Raw genomic sequence first — 20,834 nt, forward strand, 5'->3', positions numbered from 1 at the left:
TACCACATCCAGCCTCAGGGATGGCTAACCCTGGAAACGCCGTTGGTCTCTACTGACTCAGGTAAATCAGCTTTTAGATTTCTTGCACCTTATTTGTGGAACAATCTTCAAAATGTTGTTAAATGTGACGTTCTGGTGCCTCTCGGGCCGTTCAGAAAGCTGACTGAGGACCTAACTACTGATGAATGTGACGTTCTGGTGCCTCTCGGGCCGTTCAGAAAGCTGACTGAGGACCTAACTACTGATGAATGTGACATTCTGGTGCTTCTCGGGGCCATTCAGAAAGCTGACTGAGGACCTAACTACTGATGAATGTGACGTTCTGGTGCCTCTCGGGGCCGTTCAGAAAGCTGACTGAGGACCTAACTACTGATGAATGTGACGTTCTGGTGCCTCTCGGGCCGTTCAGAAAGCTGACTGAGGACCTAACTACTGATGAATGTGACGTTCTGGTGCCTCTCGGGGCCGTTCAGAAAGCTGACTGAGGACCTAACTACTGATGAATGTGATGTTCTGGTGCCTCTCGGGCCGTTCAGAAAGCTGACTGAGGACCTAACTACTGATGAATGTGACGTTCTGGTGCCTCTCGGGCCGTTCAGAAAGCTGACTGAGGACCTAACTACTGATGAATGTGACGTTCTGGTGCCTCTCGGGGCCGTTCAGAAAGCTGACTGAGGACCAAACTACTGATGAATGTGACGTTCTGGTGCCTCTCGGGCCGTTCAGAAAGCTGACTGAGGACCTAACTACTGATGAATGTGACGTTCTGGTGCCACTCGGGCCGTTCAGAAAGCTGACTGAGGACCTAACTACTGATGAATGTGACGTTCTGGTGCCTCTCGGGCCGTTCAGAAAGCTGACTGAGGACCAAACTACTGATGAATGTGACGTTCTGGTGCCTCTCGGGCCGTTCAGAAAGCTGACTGAGGACCTAACTACTGATGAATGTGATGTTCTGGTGCCTCTCGGGCCGTTCAGAAAGCTGACTGAGGACCTAACTACTGATGAATGTGACGTTCTGGTGCCTCTCGGGGCCGTTCAGAAAGCTGACTGAGGACCTAACTACTGATGAATGTGACGTTCTGGTGCCTCTCGGGCCGTTCAGAAAGCTGACTGAGGACAGAACTACTGATGAATGTGACGTTCTGGTGCCTCTCGGGCCGTTCAGAAAGCTGACTGAGGACAGAACTACTGATGAATGTGACGTTCTGGTGCCTCTCGGGCCGTTCAAAAAGCTGACTGAGGACCTAACTACTGATGAATGTGTTTTTCTTTCTGCTTGCATTTTGTATTGATATTGATGTGTGTCTTTTCTGATTTACATAATTCAGGGCTCATCTGTAAAAGATACCTTGGTCTCAGTATGACTCCCTGATCAAATAACGGTTCAATTAAAAATTAAAAAATACCAGTATAAAGGAGATTGAGACTGATACAATTGAGATAAGGAAATATTAGAAAGTAGAAATGGAAACATTCTAGCTGTAATTGACAGAATTGACAGCATTGGACATACATTTGACAAGATATGACGGAGCAGCCATTAGGATGATGGAAGGCTGGCCTAGGGGGAGAGACATACTTAAGTGAAGGAAAATAGATGCAGAATATTGTAATAGAGAACTATACAATGCCTTTCAAAAAAATGTCTGCCAAAAGACCATATTGAAAAAGGAGTTTCGTCATCAATATTCCAATGCCATAGTCCCAAAAACTTGAGACAGCTTTGAAAACAAATCAGCTAGTTATCCCAGTGGACATCATCTCCCTGAGGATGGAGACATTTGTTCTGACCATCTTAATGCTTCAGCGCATGCCCTGATTAGACTGGAGAGGGGAGGCTGTGAAGAGAGATAGCGCATCCCCAAATCAACAGTTCCCATCCCCACAATGACATTTCACAGAGAGAGAGCAAGCGAGAGAGAGAGAGCAAGAGAGAGAGAGAGAGAGAGCAAGAGAGAGAGAGAGAGGGAGAGAGCAAGAGAGAGCGAGAGAGAGGGAGAGAGAGCAAGAGAGAGAGAGAGAGAGAGAGGGAGGGAGGGAGGGAGAGAGCAAGAGAGAGAGAGAGAGAGAGCAAGAGAGAGAGAGCGAGAGAGCGAGAGAAAGTGTGTGTCCCAGGATTTGACTGACAGGAGTACCAAATTGTAGAGAGCCCTTGACACAACATGGGGCATGGGAGTCACACATATACCACTCACCCGTGCGCACGCACGCACACACACACACACACACACACACACACACACACACACACACACACACACACACACACACACACACACACACACACACACACACACACACACACACACACACACACACACACACACACACACACACACACACACACACACACACTTCCTCCCAATCTAAAAGGCTGTCCCTCTGAGCAGCATAGGCGGTGGTGGGTATAATAGGGGAGGCCTGGGGTTTAGTAAGAGGGATGGCCAGTAGATGAGGAGGGTGAGAATGAGCAGCAGACATCCACTCTGGGACATTCATGTGTTTATTAGAGAATTCAATCTGGACTCATTAAAGACTGATGGGGACTGAGAGACACCCTCAGATATACACCATGTTGGAGAAAGAGGGATGGAGAGCGAGAAGGCAGAGAGAGGGGAAAGAGAAAGGAGGATAGAGAGAGAGATAAAGAGAGAGAGAGAGAGAGAGAGAGAGAGAGAGAGAGAGAGAGAGAGAGAGGGCAGAGAGTGAAGGGAAAGAGAGCGGAGGATAGAGAGAGAGATAAAGAAAGAGAGAGAGAGAGAGAGAGAGAGAGAGAGAGAGAGAGAGAGAGAGAGGGCAGAGAGTGAAGGGAAAGAGAGCGGAGGATAGAGAGCGAGAGCGAGATAACACAGGAAGGTGGGGAGCAAGCAAATCAAAGCGGAGAGGAATCAGAGCCCAGACAAATCAGCCTCATCAAAGAAACAGAGAGATTGGCTATGGCCAATGACCCTGATTGAACCACTGTCTGGTTAGTAGGGAGAGAGGAGGAAGGGATGAGAGGAGAGGAGAGGGGTTGTTACTCACTAGGTACTCTGTTGATGGCTCGGAGGGGTCTCAGAACTCGAACCGTTCTCACCGCTGAGAAACTCACATTCTGCAGGTTCAGAGAGTACTCTAGCATCCTGGAACAAAACAAACACAGACACTGTTAGTGCCATGCCTCAGTCAGTCTACACAAACACATGATATCATACATCAATTCAACGTCTATTCCACATCGGTTCAGTGTCAATTACATTGAAATGACGATGAAACAACGTTGATTCAACCTGTGTGTGTACAAGTCCTCTATTGTCCTCATATTCAAACATAAACATTGAAGCCTCTTCCACTGCTTTTTGTATTCTTCCCCTCTAATCAGGGACTGATTTAGACCTTGGACACCAGGTGGTGCAATGAAATATCAGAAAGCCAGCAGTAGACCTCGTAGGGTAAGGTTTGAATAACCCTGATATATTGCCTATGCAATAGATCTACTGCCTATTGCCTATGGGACAGTCCATGGGACAGTCATAAAGAACACTGGAATAGCATTAAAATATGTTTAATCACAGAGTAAATGTAAAACATATTCTCACTCTGGGTAATTCATCAGCTGATGTCTCATTATTCAATCTGTGCTTGTCAACTTCCTCAACGTGTCTGTGTGTGTATGTCTGGTTGTAACGAGTGTGTCTTGGCAAACACTCTCTCTCATGCATAAAAAAAATCCACTTGAACTGCACAACCTGGACTGATTAAGAGCTGCATGCATAGACACCCACACGCACATATGAGCACCCCCCTCCAAGGGGACCAGCGAGCATATGCCACTGTGTATCCCTCTTCAGACATCAATAGCAGAGTGAATCACTGGTCATTGAGAAGAGGATGTTATGAAGGCATGACTACTGTACGATCATGCCTGTTCTTAACCTTCAGAGAGAAAAGGATTGATGTTCTACTGCAGTGAGTGGGCGTGTGAGTTCCCAGAACCATTGCAGTGAAGGAGTGGGGGTTGCACAGGGGGAGGTGAGAATGAAGAGAGAGAGAGAGAGAGAGAGAGAGAGAGAGAGAGAGAGAGACAGAGTGGGAGAGCGGGAGAGAGAGAGAGAGAATGGGTGTCATGTTTACTGTACATCTGCATTGTTTAGTATCTACGTCACTTGCTTTGGCAATGTTAACATATGTTTCCCATGCCAATGAAGCCCTTCAAAATCAAATTGAAATGGAATTGAATGAGAAAGAGACAGAGAGAGAGAAAGAGTGAGAGAGAGACAGAGACCGAGAGAGAAAGAGTGAGAGAGAGACAGAGACCGAGAGAGAAAGAGTGAGAGAGAGACAGAGACCGGGAGAGAAAGAGTGAGAGAGAGACAGAGACCGGGAGAGAAAGAGTGAGAGAGAGACAGAGAGAGAAAGAGTGAGAGAGAGACAGAGACCGAGAGAGAAAGAGTGAGAGAGAGACAGAGAGCAATAGAAGATACTAATAACAAGATGACATGTAACTGATGACATGGAATCAAGTTACTCCCCCCGACCCTGTTCAAGGGTACATGATTACCAGTGTACTTTCAGAGAGCACATACACGAATAGATACAAAGACACACAGAAGGTAATCATACAGCGCATTCAGAAAGTATTCAGACCCCTTGACATTTTCCACATTGCGTTACAACCTTATTCTAAAATGTATTAAATCGTTTTTTCCCCTAATCAATCTACACGCAATACACCATAATGACAAATGACAAATCAAAAAAAGGTTTTAAGAAATGTGTGAAAATGTATAAAAAAATTAAAACTGAAATATCACATTTACACAAGTATTCAGACCCTTTATTCAGTACTTTGTTGAAGCACTTTTGGCATCGATTACAGCATCGAGTCTTCTTGGGTATGACGGTACAAGCTTGGCACACCTGTATTTGGGGAGTTTCTCCCATTCTTCTCTGCAGATCCTCTCAAGCTATGTCATGTTGGATGGGTAGCGTCGCTGCACAGCTATTTTCAGGTCTCTCCAGAGATGTTAGATCAGGTTCAGGCTCTGGCTGGGCCACTCAAGGACATTCAGAGACTTCTCCCGAAGCCATTCCTGCGTTGTCTCGGCTGTGTGTTGAGAATTGTTGTCCTGTTGGAAGGTGAACCTTCGCCCCAGTCTGAGGTCATGAGTGCTCTGGAGCAGGTTTTCATCAAGGATCTCTCTGTACTTTGCTCGGTTCATCTTTCCCTCGATCCTGACTAGTCTCCCAGTCCCTGCCGCTGAAAAACATCCCCCCAGCATGATTCCACCACCACCATGATTCACCGTAGAGATGGTGCCAGGTTTCCTCCAGAAGTGACGCTTGACATTCAGACCAAAGAGTTCAATATTGGCTTCATCAGACCAGAGAATCTTGTTTCTCATGGTCTGAGAGTCCTTTAGGTGCCTTTTGGCAAACTCCAAGAGGGCTTTCATGCGCCTTTTACTGATGTGTGGCTTCCGTCTGGCTGCAGAGATGGCTGTCCTTCTGGAATGTTCTCAAATCTCCACAGAGGAACTCTGGAGCTTTGTCAGAGTGATCATTGGGTTCTTGGTCACCTACCTGACCAAGGCCCTTCTCCCCCGATTGCTCAGTTTGGCCGGGCGGTCAGCTCTAGGAAGAGTCGTAGTGGTTCCAAACTTTTAAGAATGATGGAGGCCATTGTGTTCTTGGGGACCATCAATGCTGCAGACATTATGTGGTACCCTTCCCCAGATCTGTGCCTCGACACAATCCTGTTTCGGTGCTCTACGTACATTTCCTTCGACCTCATGGCTTGGTTTTTGCTCTGACATGCACTGTCAAATCATGTCCAATCAATTGAATTTACCACAGGTGGACTCCAATCAAGTTGTAGAAACATCTCAAGGATGATCAATAGAAACAGGATGCACCTGAGCTCAATTTTGAGTCTCATACACATTTGCAAACATTTCTAAAACCATATTGTCGCTTTGTCATTATGGGGTATCGTGTGTAGACTGATGAGAAAAAAAATATTTTGTCCATTTAAGGCTGTAACGTAACAAAATTTTGAAAAAGTTAAGGGGTCTGAATACTTTCCAAATGCACTGTATCTGCAGGCTAATAAATGTATAGTCTCTCTCACTCTAACAGTCTCTCTCTCTTAGTATCGCTCTTCGTCTCTCTCTTAGTCTCTCTCTAATTCAATTTCAATTCAAGGGCTTTATTGGCATGGGAAACAAACATATTTTAACATTGCCAAAGCAAGTGAAGTAGATAATAAACAAAAGTGAAATAAACAATAAAAATGTGCAGTAAACATTACACTCACAGAAGTTCAAAAATAATAAAGACATTACAAATTGTTGTAACGACGTGCACATAGTTAAAGTACAAATGGGAAAATAAATCAACATAAATATGGGTTGTTTTTACAGTGGTGTTTGTTTTTCACTGGTTGCCTTTTTCTTGTGGCAACAGGTCACAAATCTTGCTGCTGTGATGGCACACTGTGGTATTTCACCCAGTAGATATGGGAGTTCATCAAAATTGGGTTTGTTTTCAAACTCTTTGAGGATCTGTGTAATCTGAGGGAAATATGAGTCTCTAATATGGTCATTGGGCAGGAGGTTAGGAAGTGCACCTCAGTTTCCACCTAATTTTGTGGGCAGTGAGCACATAGCCTGTCTTCTCTTGATTAGGGGACTCTTCTCCAGGTGCATCTCTCTGTAGGTGATGGCTTTGTTATGGAAGGTTTGGGAATCGCTTCCTTTTATTTAGGTGGTTGTAGAACTTAACGGCTCTTTTTTAGATTTTGATAATTAGTGGGTATCGGCTCTGCATGCATTATTTGGTATGGTTGGTGAGCGGACCCCAGACATCACAACCACAAATGGCAATGGGTTCTATAAATGATTAAAGTATTTTTAGTCAGATCCTAATTGGTATGTCGAATTGTATGTTCCTTTTGATGGCATAGAAGGTCCTTCTTGCCTTGTCTCTCAGATCGTTCACAGCTTTGTGGAAGTTACCTGTGGCGCTGATGTTTAGGGGTATGTATCGTTTTTTTTTGTGTGCTCTAGGGCAACGGTGTCTAGATGGAATTTGTATTTGTGGTCCGGGAAAATGAATATTTTTTGCAACACAATTATTTTTGTCTTACTGAGATTTGCTGTCAGGGCCCAGGTCTGACAGAATCTGTGCAGAAGATCTAGGTGCTGCTGTAGGCCCTCATTGGTTGGTGACAGGAGCACCAGATCATCAGCAAACAGTAGACATTTGACTTCAGATTCTAGTAGGGTGAGGCCGAGTGCTTCAGACTGCCCTCACCAATTCGTTGATATATATGTTATCTCTCTCTCTCTCACTCTCTGGTATTGTGAGGTGTGTGTGTGTGTGTGTGTAACAGCTGCTGTCCACGTGTGTCTTGAAGGCACGCAGATGGAATTCCCTCATCTCTCTGACTCCAAATCAGTCTGTCCAACAAACTCACAACACGTGTAGGTGTGTGTAGGTTTGTGTGTGTGTGTTTGTGTGTGTGTGTGTGTGTGTCTGTCTCTGTGTACTGCATCTTTGTGAGTCACCCATTCAGCGAGAGAGAGAGAGAGAGTGTGTGTGTGTGTGTGTGTGTGTGTGTGTGTGTGTGTGTGTGTGTGTGTGTGTGTGTGTGTGTGTGTGTGTGTGTGTGTGTGTGTGTGTGCGTGTGTGTGTGTGTACTGCATCTTTGTGAGTCACCCATTCAGCGAGAGTGTGTGTGTGCGATTATGTTTGTCCATGTGTGGGTGTGTTTGAATATGCACAGGTGTGTGTGCTTTCCTCTCGGGCATGGGGATATCCCTGGTACAGGTGGTAGCTCTAGCCTCTATCTTCTTCACCTGATCTCTCTCTCTCTCTCTCTGTGTGTGTGTGTGTGTGTGTGTGTGTGTGTGTGTGTGTGTGTGTGTGTGTGTGTGTGTGTGTGTGTGTGTGTGTGTGTGTGTGTGTGTGTGTGTGTGTGTGTGTGTGTGTGTGTGTGTGTGTGTGTGTGTGCGTGTGTGTGTGTGTGCGTGTGTGTGTGTGCCTTGCATCTTGCCACGGACTCCTGGATGATAGTTGGATATAACAGATGGCCATAGGGCCACAGAGACCAGAAAGACAAGGTAAATGGATAAACAGTAAGCAGACCAGCCAGCATAGTGAGAGAACTGCAGGTGTTCGGGCAATGAGTTAAGCTATGGCTATTGTGAGGCAAGCACGGTGTCGTCGTTGGGTTAGAGGCTAAAATAATCTAAGCTAAGGTTAAATTGACTAGCCTTATGGGCAAAGCTAAGGGCTAAGCTAGCCTTGGAAAGAAGGGGAAGGTGATCAAACAACGTGAGTCGAGGTGATAGACTGTTAACTCTGCTACCTCACGGCAATCTGTAGCGATGCACCAAGTCTGGAACCAGCAGGACCCTGAACATCTTCTTCCCTCAAGCCATAAACCTGCTAAATAGTTATTTAAATAGTTAACCAATAGCTACCTGCACTATCTGTATTGACCCTTTTTGCATGAACTCTTTTGACTCATCACATACGCTGCTTCTATTATCTATCCTGTTGCCTAGTCACTTTACCCATATGTACATACAGTTGAAGTCAGAAGTTAACATACACCTTAGCCAAATACATTTATACTCAGTTTTTCACAATTCCTGGCATTTAATGCTAGTAAAAATGTCCTGTCTTAGGTCAGTTAGGATCACCACTTTATTTTAAGAATGTGAAATGTCAGAATAATATTAGAGAGAATGATTTATTTCGGCTTTTATTTCTTTCATCACATTCCCAGTGGTTCAGAAGTATCAATTAGTATTTGGTAGCATTGCCTTTCAATTGTTTAACTTGGGTCAAACATTTCAGGTGGACTTCCACAAGCTTCCCACAATATGTTGGGGGAAATTTGGCCCATTCCTCCTAACAGAGCTGGTGTAACTGAGTCAGGTTTGTAGGCCTCCTTGCTCGCAAACGCTTATTCAATTCTGCCCACAAATTTTCCACAGGATTGAGGTCAGGGCTTTGTGATGGCCACTCCAATACCTTGACTTTGTTGTCCTTAAGCCATTTTGCCACAACTTTGGAAGTATGCTTGGGGTCATTGGCCATTTGGAAGACCTCTTGCGACCAAGCTTTAACTTCCTGACTGATGTCTTGAGATGTTGCTTCAATATAGCTACATAATTTTCCTACCATGATGACATCTATTTTGGGAAGGGCACCAGACCCTCCTGCAGCAAAGCAGGCCCACAAAATGTTGATGCCATCACCGTGCTTCACGGTTGGGATGGTGTCCTTCGGCTTGCAAGCCTCGCCCTTTTTCCTCCAAACATAACGATGGTCATTATGGCCAAAATGTTCTATTTTTGATTCATCAGACCAGAGGACATTTCTTCAAAAGGTGCGATCTTTGTTCCCATGTGCAGTTGCAAACCATAGCCTGGCTTTTTTATGGCGGTTTTGGAGCAGTGGCTTCTTCCTTGCTGAGCGGCCTTTCAGGTTATTTCGATATAGGACTCGTTTTACTGTGGATATAGATACTTTAGTACCTGTTTCCTCCAGCATCTTCACAAGGTCCGTTGCTGTTGTTCTGGGAATGATCTGCACTTTTCGCACCAAAGTAGGTTCATCTCTAGGAGACAGAATTCCTGAGCGGAATGACAGCTGCGTGGTCCCATGGTGTTTATACTTGTGTACTATTGTTTGTACAGATGAACAAGGTACCTTCATGCATTTGGAAATTGTTCCCAAGGATGAACTAGACTTGTGTAGGTTTACAATCTTTTTTCTGAGGTCTTTGATGATTTATTTTGATTTTCCCATGATGTCAAGCAAAGAGGCACTGAGTTTGAAGGTAGGCCTTGAAATACATCCACAGGTACAGTGGGGCAAAAAAGTATTTAGTCAGCCACCAATTGTGCAAGTTCTCCCACTTAAAAAGATGAGAGAGGCCTGTAATTTTCATCATAGGTACACTTCAACTATGACAGACAAAATTAGAAAAAAAATCCAGAAAATCACATTGTAGGATTTTTTATGAATTTATTTGCAAATTATGGTGGAAAATAAGTATTTGGTCAATTACAAAAGTTTATCTCAATACTTTGTTATTAGCCTATCACAAGCTCGGTACTGGTACATGTGTACTGAATATAGCCAAGTTACCGTTACTCGTTGTGTATCATTCTTCTATTATTTCTCACTTTTTCCCTCTGCATTGTTGGGAAAGGCCTATTAGGAGGCATGTCAATGTTTGTAACAAATATCATCCTCTTCGTTTGAGGAGTGTCACGAATATTACCGATGTGGCTCCCCTTCTGGTTCAGGTGGCGCTCGGTGACGCCGGTCTACTGGCTGCCACCGATCCTTTTTTCTGTGTTCGTTTGTTTTTGTCTAATTGGTTTCACCTGTTCCTTGTTTGGTTGTTAGGGTGGGGTTATTTAAGTTGGTTTAGCCCGCTTCTGTTTGTGCGGGCTTGTTCTACTGTATTGTGAGAGGTGTTAGTAGTTTGTGTTGGGTTTTACGCTGTCCTAGTATTTTACCATAAGGGTCCTATTTGTTTTATAGCTACGCCTGTGTTGGGTAAATACTATTTTGATCTTTTGATTTTGGACATTAAAGCATGTTTTTTCCCCGCATCCTTTGCTCTCTGCGCCTGACTCCACACACACTCACTCATTGAGCGTTACAAGGAGGAGTAAGGATCGGACCAAAACGCAACGTGGTAAGTGTTGATTTATTCAAAAACACAACTAAACACTGGTACAAAATAATAAATGTGAATCAACGAAACCGAAACAGTTCTGTAAGGTGACAACACACACTATACAGAAAATAAACACCCACGAAACCCAGGTGGAAAAAGGCTACCTAAGTATGATTCTCAATCAGAGACAACTAACGACACCTGCCTCTGATTGAGTACCATACCAGGCCGAACACAACCAACATAGAAAAACAAACAGACTGCCCGCCCCAACTCACACCCTGACCAAACTAAAACAAAGACAAAACAAAGGAACTAAGGTCAGAACGTGACACTGTTATTCTACACCTTGATAATAATTGAAAAGGAAACGGTGCAGCGCTCATTCACCAATTAAAAACTCATTTAGGGCTTATTCAAGTTAAAAGATGAACATCTGGGCCATCAAAGGCCTTCATCAGAACAATTACACAACGGGACTGGAGAGGTACCATACACTGTACTGTCGGTCCTAGGGAAGACATAGCCTTATCTATCATTAGCGTTAGCTCGTAACTACGCTGCATAAGAACCAGATGTGGCTGCCAGTGTGACGGGTAGGAGAATGGAAGAAACAACGTGTGATCAAATGATGGAGAGAAATGGAAAAGAAGTTTGAATGTGTTCTCTGACCCAGGGTTGTGCCAAGGTTGCTAGAGGGAGAGAAGAAAGGAGAGAGAGATACGGGAGGACGGGAATGCCCAACCTTGAGGCAGATTTTGCATGAGTAGAATCTACAGATCCTGACACACACACACACAGAAACACACATTAATCTAATTCAAAACAGCTATATAGACCATAAACACACACACACACACACACACACGTACGTAACACGTTACAAAAACAAAATCGCATATACAAACACATATCCCGTATGGGAACGATCACTCACAGTTGTTAATATTCACAAAACTGCACACAAACACACACCCTTCCCTGGGCGTGGTGCCAGCCTAGCCCTTGCTTTGTCCTCACTTATCAGTGTGTGTATGGAAAAGCAGACTGGCACATGAAGAATGGTAAACACACACATTCCCATCTGTACAACAACACACAGACAGTCAACAGTAGCCTGGCAGAAGGTACACACACACACACACACACACCAGACACACACACTAACACATCAACACTTACACACTAACACACACACACACCCACACACCCACCCACACACACCACAGACACACACACTAACACATCAACACACACATACACACAGACACACTTACACACTAACACACACACACACCCACCCACACACACCACAGACACACACACTAACACATCAACACACACATACACACAGACACACTTACACACTAACACACACGCACAAGCTGATGCACACAGACACACAAAAACACAGATGCTTAGACACACACACACACACACTAACACAGACATACACATCACTATAATAGGTAAAGTATGAGATAGAGGCTGAGGGAGGGAGGACGTGAAACAATGGCATACCCAGTAGATTGTCCTGAGGTGATATCTGTATCGGTCATATTGACACACTGTACCTGCTCCAATTAAAAGGATGTGATTTGTAGCCTTCTATAGAGATCAACAGTCTTTCCAATTAACGCTGCTCGACCTTTTTTTACTTTCTATTGCTCTCTCCCTCTCTCGTTCTCTCTCATTCTCGTTTACTCTCTCTCTCTCTCTCTCACTTTTGTTCTCTCTTTCTCTCTCTCTCTCTCTCTCTCGTACCACCTGGCAGTAGAGGTTAACTGCCAGGACAGGAGGGAGAGAGGGAGGGAGTGAGAGGGGGAGTATGTGAGGAAAGGAGGAAGCGTGGGAGGTTGAGTTGGAGGGAGGGATGGGTTAAGGGAGGTCGGGAGGGAGGGAGAGGTGGAGGAGAGAGATGAAATAGATTTCGCTAGATTCCCAGAGCTTCTGCCCCTCATATTACTTCTCACTCTCCTCCCTACTGCACAGTCTCTCTCTCTCTCTCGCTTTCCCTCTCCCTCCCAATCTTTTCCCCTCTGTCCATCAGACTAACATCTGCAGCCTTACACCAGTAAATGACAGTGCGTGCCAACCCTCCCTATAAAATGCCTTTATAATAGTATCATGGCTATAGTTGCCATTAGCCTGTGTATTTGCCCAATCAGAGTTAACAATAAAATAATACTATCTTGCAATAGTGTGCTGGCATAAAACACACAGACACATCATTGGCTTAGAGACAATAATTTGCTTAATTTCACCCATAGGAAACCACTGATTGTAAAAATGGCCTTCAACAGCAGATGTAGGATCAGATCCTATGTTATCCATTAAGAGGATGAAAGGATATTGTTATTAACTGCATCAGTGGTGAAGGATAATTTCTTCCCACTGCTAAAACTACCATGTTCTCTCTTTCTCTCTCCATGCTCCATCTTCTCTCCTTCCCCCCCTCATCTGTCATTATATACTGGATCAGCCAACTCAGTTAACTCCATCTCTTCTGATGACATTTGTCAGTTTGTGTTATAATTCTACTCTCTGGGGGATCGCTGACAGGCTAGCTGCAGTGGGAGTTATCCAGCACTGAATGAATTGTGACTGACTGATAGATAGCGCTGTGTGTTTGTGTGTGTGTATCAGTGTGTGAGTGTGTGTAATAGATAGCAGTGTGTGTTAAGACTGCAACCCCACAGCATATTGCAGCATCAGGAGAGATGAGAGGGGGTTTTCCTTTCAGTCTCTCTCTCGCTATCCCTCCCTCCCTCCATCCATCTCACTCTCTCTCGCTATCCCTCCCTCTATCCATCCATTTCACTCTCTCTCGCTATCCCTCCCTCCCTCCATCCATCCATCTCACTCTCTCTCGCTCTCCCTCCCTCCATCTCACTCTCTCTCGCTATCCCTCCCTCCGTCTCACTCTCTCTCGCTATCCCTCCCTCCGTCTCACTCTCTCTCGCTATCCCTCCCTCCATCTCACTCTCTCTCGCTATCCCTCCCTTCCTCCATCTCACTCTCTCTTGCTATCCCTCCCTCCATCTCACTATCCCTCCCTCCCTCCCTCCAGCTATCCCTCCCTCCCTCCATCCATCCATCTCACTCTCTCTTGCTATCCCTCCCTCCATCTCACTCTCTCTCGCTATCCCTCCCTCCCTCCATCTCACTCTCTCTTGCTATCCCTCCCTCCATCTCACTATCCCTCCCTCCCTCCAGCTATCCCTCCCTCCATCTCACTCTCGCTATCCCTCCCTCCATCTCGCTATCCCTCCCTCCATCTCACTCTCTCTCGCTATCCCTCCCTCCCTCCATCCATCTCACTCTCTCTCGCTATCCCTCCCTCCATCTCACTTTCTCTCACTATCCCTCCCTCCATCCATCTCTCACACACACACACACACACACACACACACACACACACACACACACACACACACACACACACACAGAGAGTACCTGCAGCTATGCAGAAAATATATCAGGATTAAAGTAAATCTGAGTTTGTCAAAGAGTGAGAGGGAAGAAAGGGGGAAAGGTTTTTTAATTTACCTTTATTTAACCAGGCAAGTCAGTTAAGAACAAATTCTTATTTTCAATAACTGCCTAGGAACAGTGGGTTAACTGCCTGTTCAGGGGCAGAACGACAGATTTGTACCTTGTTGGCTCGGGGGTTTGAACTTGCAACCTTCCGGTTACTAGTCCAACACTCTAACCACTAGGCTACGCTGCCGCCCGCTTCTTAAAGGGAATAAGGGAAAGGGGGAGAGAAGGAGAAGAGAGAGAGAGTTGGGGAGAGGAGAGGATGAGAAAGGAGGAAGAGGGAAGAAAGGGGGAGAGGTGCTTGTTAAAGGGAATAAGGGAAAGGAGAGAGAAGGAGGAGAGAGAGAGAGTTGGGGAGAGGAGAGGATGAGAAAGGAGGCACAGATGAATTGTTTACCTTTTTGATTCATCGTAATCTCTACCCACTCTTCCGTTCTGCCTGCCTCCTCCCTCTCTTTGCTTTTTCATATGTTCTTCTCTCTTGCTCCCGAGTGGCGTAGCTGTCTAAGGCACTGCATCTCAGTGCAAGAAGCGTCACAACAGTCCTTGGTTCGAATCTAGTCACATCCGGCTGTAATTGGGAGTGCCATAGGGTGGTGCACATTTGGCCCAGCGTCATTATCGTAAATAAGATTTTGTTCATAACTGACTTGCCTAGTTAAATAAAGGTTCAATCAATTAAATTGCTCCTTCCTCATTCTCTCTCTTTCCTCACCCTTCTCTCCATCTCTCCTTTCCTCCCTATCTCCCTTCCCCATGCCCTCTCCGCCTCCCTCCCTCCCTCCCTTCCTCATGTCCTCCCTCCTACTCCATGGTGGGTATCCTGACCTACTTGTGCAGTGCTGTCTGGAGACATCATCTAGCTAATGGAACTGGATACAGCAGGTGAATGAGGACAAGCAGGGCATGTAGAGGGGGAGAAAACACATTCACTCAGATAAATACACTACACTATATACCCTCTTCTGGAGAGAGAAAAAGAGAGATACAGCGAGTGAGAAAGAGAAAGCGATAGAGATAGAGATAGGTGAGGTGGAAAGGACAGAGAGAGAGAAAGAGAGAGCGATAGAGATAAAGAGATAGATGAGGTGGAAAGGACAGAGAGAGAGAGAGCGATAGAGATAAAAAGATAGGTGAGGTGGAAAGGACAGAAAGAGAGAGAGAGAGCGATAGAGAAAGAGATAGGTGAGGTGGAAAGGACAGAGAGAGAGAAAGAGAGAGAGTGCAATAGAGAAAGAGATAGGTGAGGAGGAAAGGGCAGAGAGAGAAAGAAAGGGCGATAGAGATAAAGAGATAAATAGATAGGTGAGGTGGAAAGGACAGAGAGAGAGAGAGAGAGAGAGAGCGCGATAGAGATAAAGAGATAGGTGAGGAGGAAAGGGCAGAGAGAGAGCGATAGAGATAAAGAGATAGGTGAGGAGGAAAGGACAGAGAGAGAAAGAGAGATCGATAGAGATAAAGAGATAGGTGAAGTGGAAAGGACACAGAGAGAGAGAGAGATCGATAGAGATAAAGAGATAGGTGAAGTGGAAAGGACACAGAGAGAGAGAGAGATCGATAGAGATAAAGAGATAGGTGAGGAGGAAAGGGCAGAGAGAGAAAGAGAGAATGATAGAGATAAAGAGATAGGTGAGGAGGAAAGGACAGAGAGAGTTAAAGAGCGATAGAGATAGGTGAGGTGGAAAGGACAGAAAGAGAGATCGATAGAGATAAAGAGAGGTGAGGTGGAAAGGACAGAGAGAGAGAAAGAGAGATCGATAGAGATAAAGAGATAGGTGAGGAGGAAAGGACAGAGAGAGAGAAAGAGCGATAGAGATAGGTGAGGAGGAAAGGACAGAGAGAGAGCGATAGAGATAGGTGAGGTGGAAAGGGCAGAGAGAGAGAGAGAGAAAACACTAAACAAACAACAACACAAAGAATTATCTATCCAAAATGGAGATGTATGGGTAAACCACTTCTACAATATTTTTGGCTCTATAACAAAGAATAAAGAGCAAAAACATATACATGATCAAATACAAATCTTCGAATCAACTATTAAAGACTACCAGAACCCACTGGATTTTCCAATTACCTTGAATGAGCTACAGGACAAAATAAAAACCCTCCAACCAAAAAAGGCATGTGGTGTTGATGGTATCCTTAATGAAATTATCAAATATACCGACAACAAATTCCAGTTGGCTATACTAAAACTCTTTAACATCACTCTTAGCTCTGGCATCTTCCCCAATATTTGGAACCAAGGACTGATCACCCCAATCCACAAAGGTGGAGACCAATCTGACCCCACTAACTGCCGTGGGATATGCGTCAACAGTAACCTTGGGAAAATCCTCTGCATTATCATTAACAGCAGACTCGCACATTTCCTCAATGAAAACAATGTACTGAGCAAATGTCAAATTGGCTTTTTATCAAATTACCGTATTCACCCTGCACATCCTAATTGACAATCAAACAAACAAACCAAAACATTTCAAAGTCGTCTCATGCTTTGTTGATTTCAAAAAAGCCTTCGACTCAATTTGGCATGAGGGTCTGCTAAACAAATTGATGGAGAGTGGTGTTAGGGGGTAAAACATACAACATTATAAAATCCATGTACACAAACAACAAGTGTGCGGTTAAAATTGGCAAAAAACACACATTTCTTCACACAGGGCCGTGGGGTGAGACAGGGATGCAGCTTCTTCAACATATATATATATATATATCAACGAACTGGCGCGGGCACTAGAAAAGTCTGCATCACCCAGCCTCACCCTACTAGAATCTGAAGTCCAATGTCTACTGTTTGCTGATGATCTGGTGCTTCTGTCACCAACTAAGGAGGGCCTACAGCAGCACCTAGATCTTCTGCACAGATTCTGTCAGACCTGGGCCTTGACAGTAAATCTCAGTAAGACAAAAATAATGGTCCACAAAAGGTCCAGTCGCCAGGACCACAAAAACAAATTCCATCTAGACACCATTGCCCTAGAGCACACAAAAAACTATACATACCTTGGCCTAAACATCAGCGCCACAGGTAACCTCCACAAAGCTGTGAACGATCTGAGATACAAGGCAAGAAGGGCATTCTATGCCATCAAAAGGTACATAAAATTCAGCATACCAATTAGGATCTGGCTAAAAAATACTTGAATCAGTCATAGAGCCCATTGCCCTTTATGGTTGTGAGGTCTGGGGTCCGCTGACCAACCAAGACTTCACAAAATGGGACAAACGCCAAATTGAGACTCCGCATGCAGGATTCTGCAAAAATATCCTTTGTGTAGAACGTAAAAAAACAAATAATGCATGCAGAGCAGAATTAGGCCGATACCCACTAATTATCAAAATCCAGAAAAGAGCCGTTAAATTCTACAACCACCTAAAAGGAAGCGATTCCCAAACCTTCCATAACAAAGCCATCACCTACAGAGAGATGAACATGGAGAAGAGTCCCCTAGGCAAGCTGGTCCTGGGGCTCTGTTCACAAACACATACAACCCCCACAGAGCCCCAGGACAGCAGCACAATTAGACCCAACCAAATAATGAGAAAATATAAAGATAATTACTTGACACATTGGAAAGAATTAACAAAAAAACAGAGCAAACTAGAATGCTATTTGGCCCTAAACAGAGAGTACACAGTGGCAGAATACCTGACCACTATGACTGACCCAAACTTAAGGAAAGCTTTGACTATGTACAGACTCAGTGAGCATAGCCTTGCTATTGAGAAAGGCCGCCGTAGGCAGACATGGCTCTCAAAAGAAGACAGGCTATGTGCTCACTGCCCACAAAATGAGGTGGAAACTGAGCTGCACTTCCTAACCTCCTGCCAAATGTATGACCATATTAGAGATACATATTTCCCTCATATTACACAGATCCACAAAGAATTCAAAAACAAATCCACATTCCACAGTGTGCCATCACAGCATCAAGATTTGTGACCTGTTGCCACAAGGAAAGGGCAACCGGTGAAGAACAAACACCATTGTAAATACAACCCATATTTATGCTTATTTATTTTCCCTTGTGTACCCTTAACCATTTGTACATCGTTGCAACACTGTATATACTGTATATATATATAATGTGACATTTGTAATGTCTTTATTGTTTTGAAACTTCTATATGTGAAATGTTTACTGTAAATCTTTTATTTTTTATTTCACTTTTGTATACTATCTACCTCACTTGCTTTGGCAATTTTAACATATGTTTCCCATGCCAATAAAGCCCCTTGAATTGAATTGAATTGAATTGAGAGAGAACGATAGAGATAAAGAGATAGGTGAGGAGGAAAGGGCAGAGAGAGAGAGAGAGAGAGAGAGAAAAAGAGAGAGAGGAAGAGAAAAGGGGTGAGGAGGAGGAGCGGGGGATAGAGGGAAGAGAAAGAGGGGGTTAGAAAGGGAGAGCAACAGAGGGAGAGAGTCATTTAACTGGACCTAGATATTTTGTTATATAATTTGTTCATGGGGACTTTAAGATTGCCTGTGCCCTGTCTCAAGCGAACATAAGTCTCTCTCTCTCTCTCTATCTCTCCATTCCTTCCCTTCCTCCCCGTCTCGCTCTCGATCTGTAACCTCTCCTCTGTCCCCAAACAGGTCTGGAATCAGTCCGAGGAGGCATTACTAAATCAAGGAGAAGAAAGGGCAGGGAGGAAGAGAGAGTGAAAGAGACAGAGGCAGAGAGAAAGAGACATAGATAAAGAGACAGACTGTCACTTCCTGTCTCTCTCCCTCTCTCTGCAGCTCTGTGATTGTATTGATGGTAGGAGGTCAATGATCACGGTAAGTGTCAAGGAAACCGTCCAAGGAAACCTTCAAGGAAAGTAATGGGAGTGTGTGATCATTGAGTCTGTGTATTCTTCGCCTTCCAGAAACCTTGGCCATATGACTACTTCTTGTGGTGTATGTATAGTGGAGGGTGTACAGTTGGGTTCCTCAACGGTTCTTTGGGAAGGGTGATGGTTCTATGTGGAACCATACTGACCCAAGAACCCTTTTGGTTCGTGCAGTTGAAAAAAATACATGGTAATTTCCACTTTTAGTGATAATTAAAATGTAGGGTTGGTGGCTCATCATAATATCTTAGGGCGTTGTTTGGGCAGAGCTCTTTTGTGCATCTGTAAGTGAGAGTCATTCCAGTTGAACTAATCTGTTGTGTTATGCTATTACATGTTATATATGACTATGGCCAGGAAACGGTATCTTGTGACAGACTCATGTATGGCCTTGTGTTAATGTGACTAAGTAAGTCAGTCGTTCTCAAGTCTCTCCTCAGGGGGCCCCCAGGGGTTCCACAGATAGCACAGCTGATTCAACGTGTTAGTAAACACGGTTATTAAACCATGATACAAAACATTGAGAAAAGTTATTGATAGAACCATTCACCATAAAGGTTCATAAAGAACCATATAAAGCGTCCTATATCGCCCCAATGTCACACCCTGATCTATTTCACCTGTCCTTGTGATTGTCTCCACCTCCCTCAAGGTGTTGCCCACCCTTCCCCATTATCCCATGTGTATTTATACCTGTGTTCTCTGTTTGTCCGTTGCCAGTTCGTCTCGTTTGTCAAGTCAACCAACGTTTTGGTTCTCAGCTCCTGCTTTTCCCGTCTCCCTTTTTCTGGCCCTCCTGGTTTTGACCCTTGCCTGTCCTGACTCTGAGCCCTGCTGCCAGACCACTCTGCCTGCCCCTGAGCCTGCCTGCCGTCCGGTAGCGTTGCCCCACCTCTGGTTTACTGACCTCTGCCTGCCTTGACCTGTCTATTGCCTGCCGCCTGTTGGAATATTAAACCATTGTCAATTCTATGTGTCTGCATCTGGGTCTTACCTTGATTCCTGAAACCCAAAAAGGGTTGTAAGCACAGCAGAACCCTTTTTGGGCCTTTTATTAATGGTTCTTTATAAAACCTTAGGGCATGGTTCTTTATAGCACCATTCGAGTTCCATTTAGAACCTTCAAAAAAAAAGGGTTATAGCACCATAGCACTAAATAGAACCATTTGTTTTTAATGTGTAATGTTGATATCGTGGTCACAATGATTGCCTTCTAAATGGCCTCTCTGCCCCCTAATCTCCTGCTCTCTCTTTCTCCCTCCTCAGGTCTTGCCCTTTTTTCCATCCTCAGTATCTACAGTACCAATGGTACCTCCCTCTATACTCCCGGTGCGCTGACAGATCGATGTGCGGAACTGTCCCTCTGTCCAAGGAACCTGAGAATCACTGCACTATTGACTGGTGATCCTCCAAAACTCATCTGAGGAGGGGAGGAAAGAAGGGATGAGGAAGGCAGAGAGCGCTGGCCTCCCTCCAGTTCCCTGTCACCCTGCACTTAACTGCATTTAACTGGCATCCCTCTCTTTTTCTAACCTCCTCCATCCTCTTCTCTACTTTCACTCCCTTTCTTCTCTCTCCTCACCCGTCAGCCCTTTAGTCCCAATCCCCTTGTTGAACCTTCACCCTGCACTAACTTCACCACCCCCTATCCCACCTTGTAATATGAATTCAAACACATCAGTGGCCTACACAGACTGTGACGCCAAAGGAAATCATTCAAGAGAAGCTCAGTAATAGGAGACTCAAATCAGTGCAGGCGAATGGG

At 44.7% G+C, this 20,834-nt stretch overlaps 1 protein-coding gene across 1 annotated transcript in view; it reads right to left on the reverse strand.

The window, feature by feature from the left end:
- LOC135523783 (voltage-dependent T-type calcium channel subunit alpha-1G-like) overlaps positions 1-20,834 on the reverse strand; it is a 186,946-nt gene that overhangs the window by 160,132 nt on the left and 5,980 nt on the right. The window contains 1 exon segment of the mRNA XM_064950686.1: positions 3,028-3,125. Within this exon segment, the coding sequence (XP_064806758.1) occupies positions 3,028-3,125 (98 nt within the window).

Source organism: Oncorhynchus masou, chromosome 31 (assembly GCF_036934945.1).
Source record: "Oncorhynchus masou masou isolate Uvic2021 chromosome 31, UVic_Omas_1.1, whole genome shotgun sequence".
Lineage (NCBI taxonomy): Eukaryota > Metazoa > Chordata > Actinopteri > Salmoniformes > Salmonidae > Oncorhynchus > Oncorhynchus masou.